The sequence below is a fragment of the Branchiostoma floridae genome, chromosome 8, assembly GCF_000003815.2.
Source record: "Branchiostoma floridae strain S238N-H82 chromosome 8, Bfl_VNyyK, whole genome shotgun sequence".
NCBI classification, from domain to species: domain Eukaryota; kingdom Metazoa; phylum Chordata; class Leptocardii; order Amphioxiformes; family Branchiostomatidae; genus Branchiostoma; species Branchiostoma floridae.
In genome coordinates this window covers 13,727,637-13,728,235 of record NC_049986.1, presented here as the reverse complement: position 1 = coordinate 13,728,235, position 599 = coordinate 13,727,637, and the positions used below count along the sequence as shown (strand labels likewise).

Here is a 599-nt window from a genome sequence, read left to right as displayed (position 1 = left end):
CTGGCAAGAAAAAAAGCAAGTGTCATTTAATGTCAGCAACAATGCTTAGATGTACATTGTACATTGAAGTGAAGCCATCTTTTTACAGTGTAAACAAATGGATTAAAAATATAGCAATGATAACAATGAAAGAAAGAACTAAATAGCAACAATATGAAATTCCAACTCACCCTTGGCCCAATTTCTCCCTGGAAAATGAAGGAAGAAAATAAAGAATCATCATTTATATCAAGTTTTTCTCAAACTTTCCAATAAAAGTATGCATGGAAATGCAGTATACAGTTTTTGCCTCTTCTAACACCAGGCTACTCATCTGATGTTAAGCCAAAACATGTCCAACTGGGAGAACACACAGTACTGTATGGCATGTAGGAGGTTCCACATCTTAAGTGAAGACAATTGTCTCACCTTTCTGCCCAGTTTTCCTGTTAATCCTGGGGGTCCTATAGGGCCAGTATCTCCCTGCAATAAAAAACACCCTGGTTATGATTATATAACTTGGAGGTTTGTTAAGTATCTGGATGCTACAAGCAACATATACGACAACATGTGCAAACATTTTATGCACGCCAAGATTAAATATCTACCTCAGTATTCTC

At 36.6% G+C, this 599-nt stretch overlaps 1 protein-coding gene across 1 annotated transcript in view; it reads right to left on the bottom strand.

Moving 5' to 3' along the window:
* Positions 1-45: 45 nt before the first annotated feature.
* Positions 46-599, bottom strand: part of LOC118421785 (collagen alpha-1(I) chain-like) — a 38,468-nt gene continuing 37,914 nt past the window's right edge. The window contains exons 61-63 of the mRNA XM_035829287.1: positions 409-462; positions 171-188; positions 46-78 (exon numbers count right to left, since the gene is read on the bottom strand). Coding sequence (XP_035685180.1) covers positions 46-78; positions 171-188; positions 409-462 — 105 coding nt within the window. The remainder of the gene's footprint in view (positions 79-170; positions 189-408; positions 463-599) is intronic.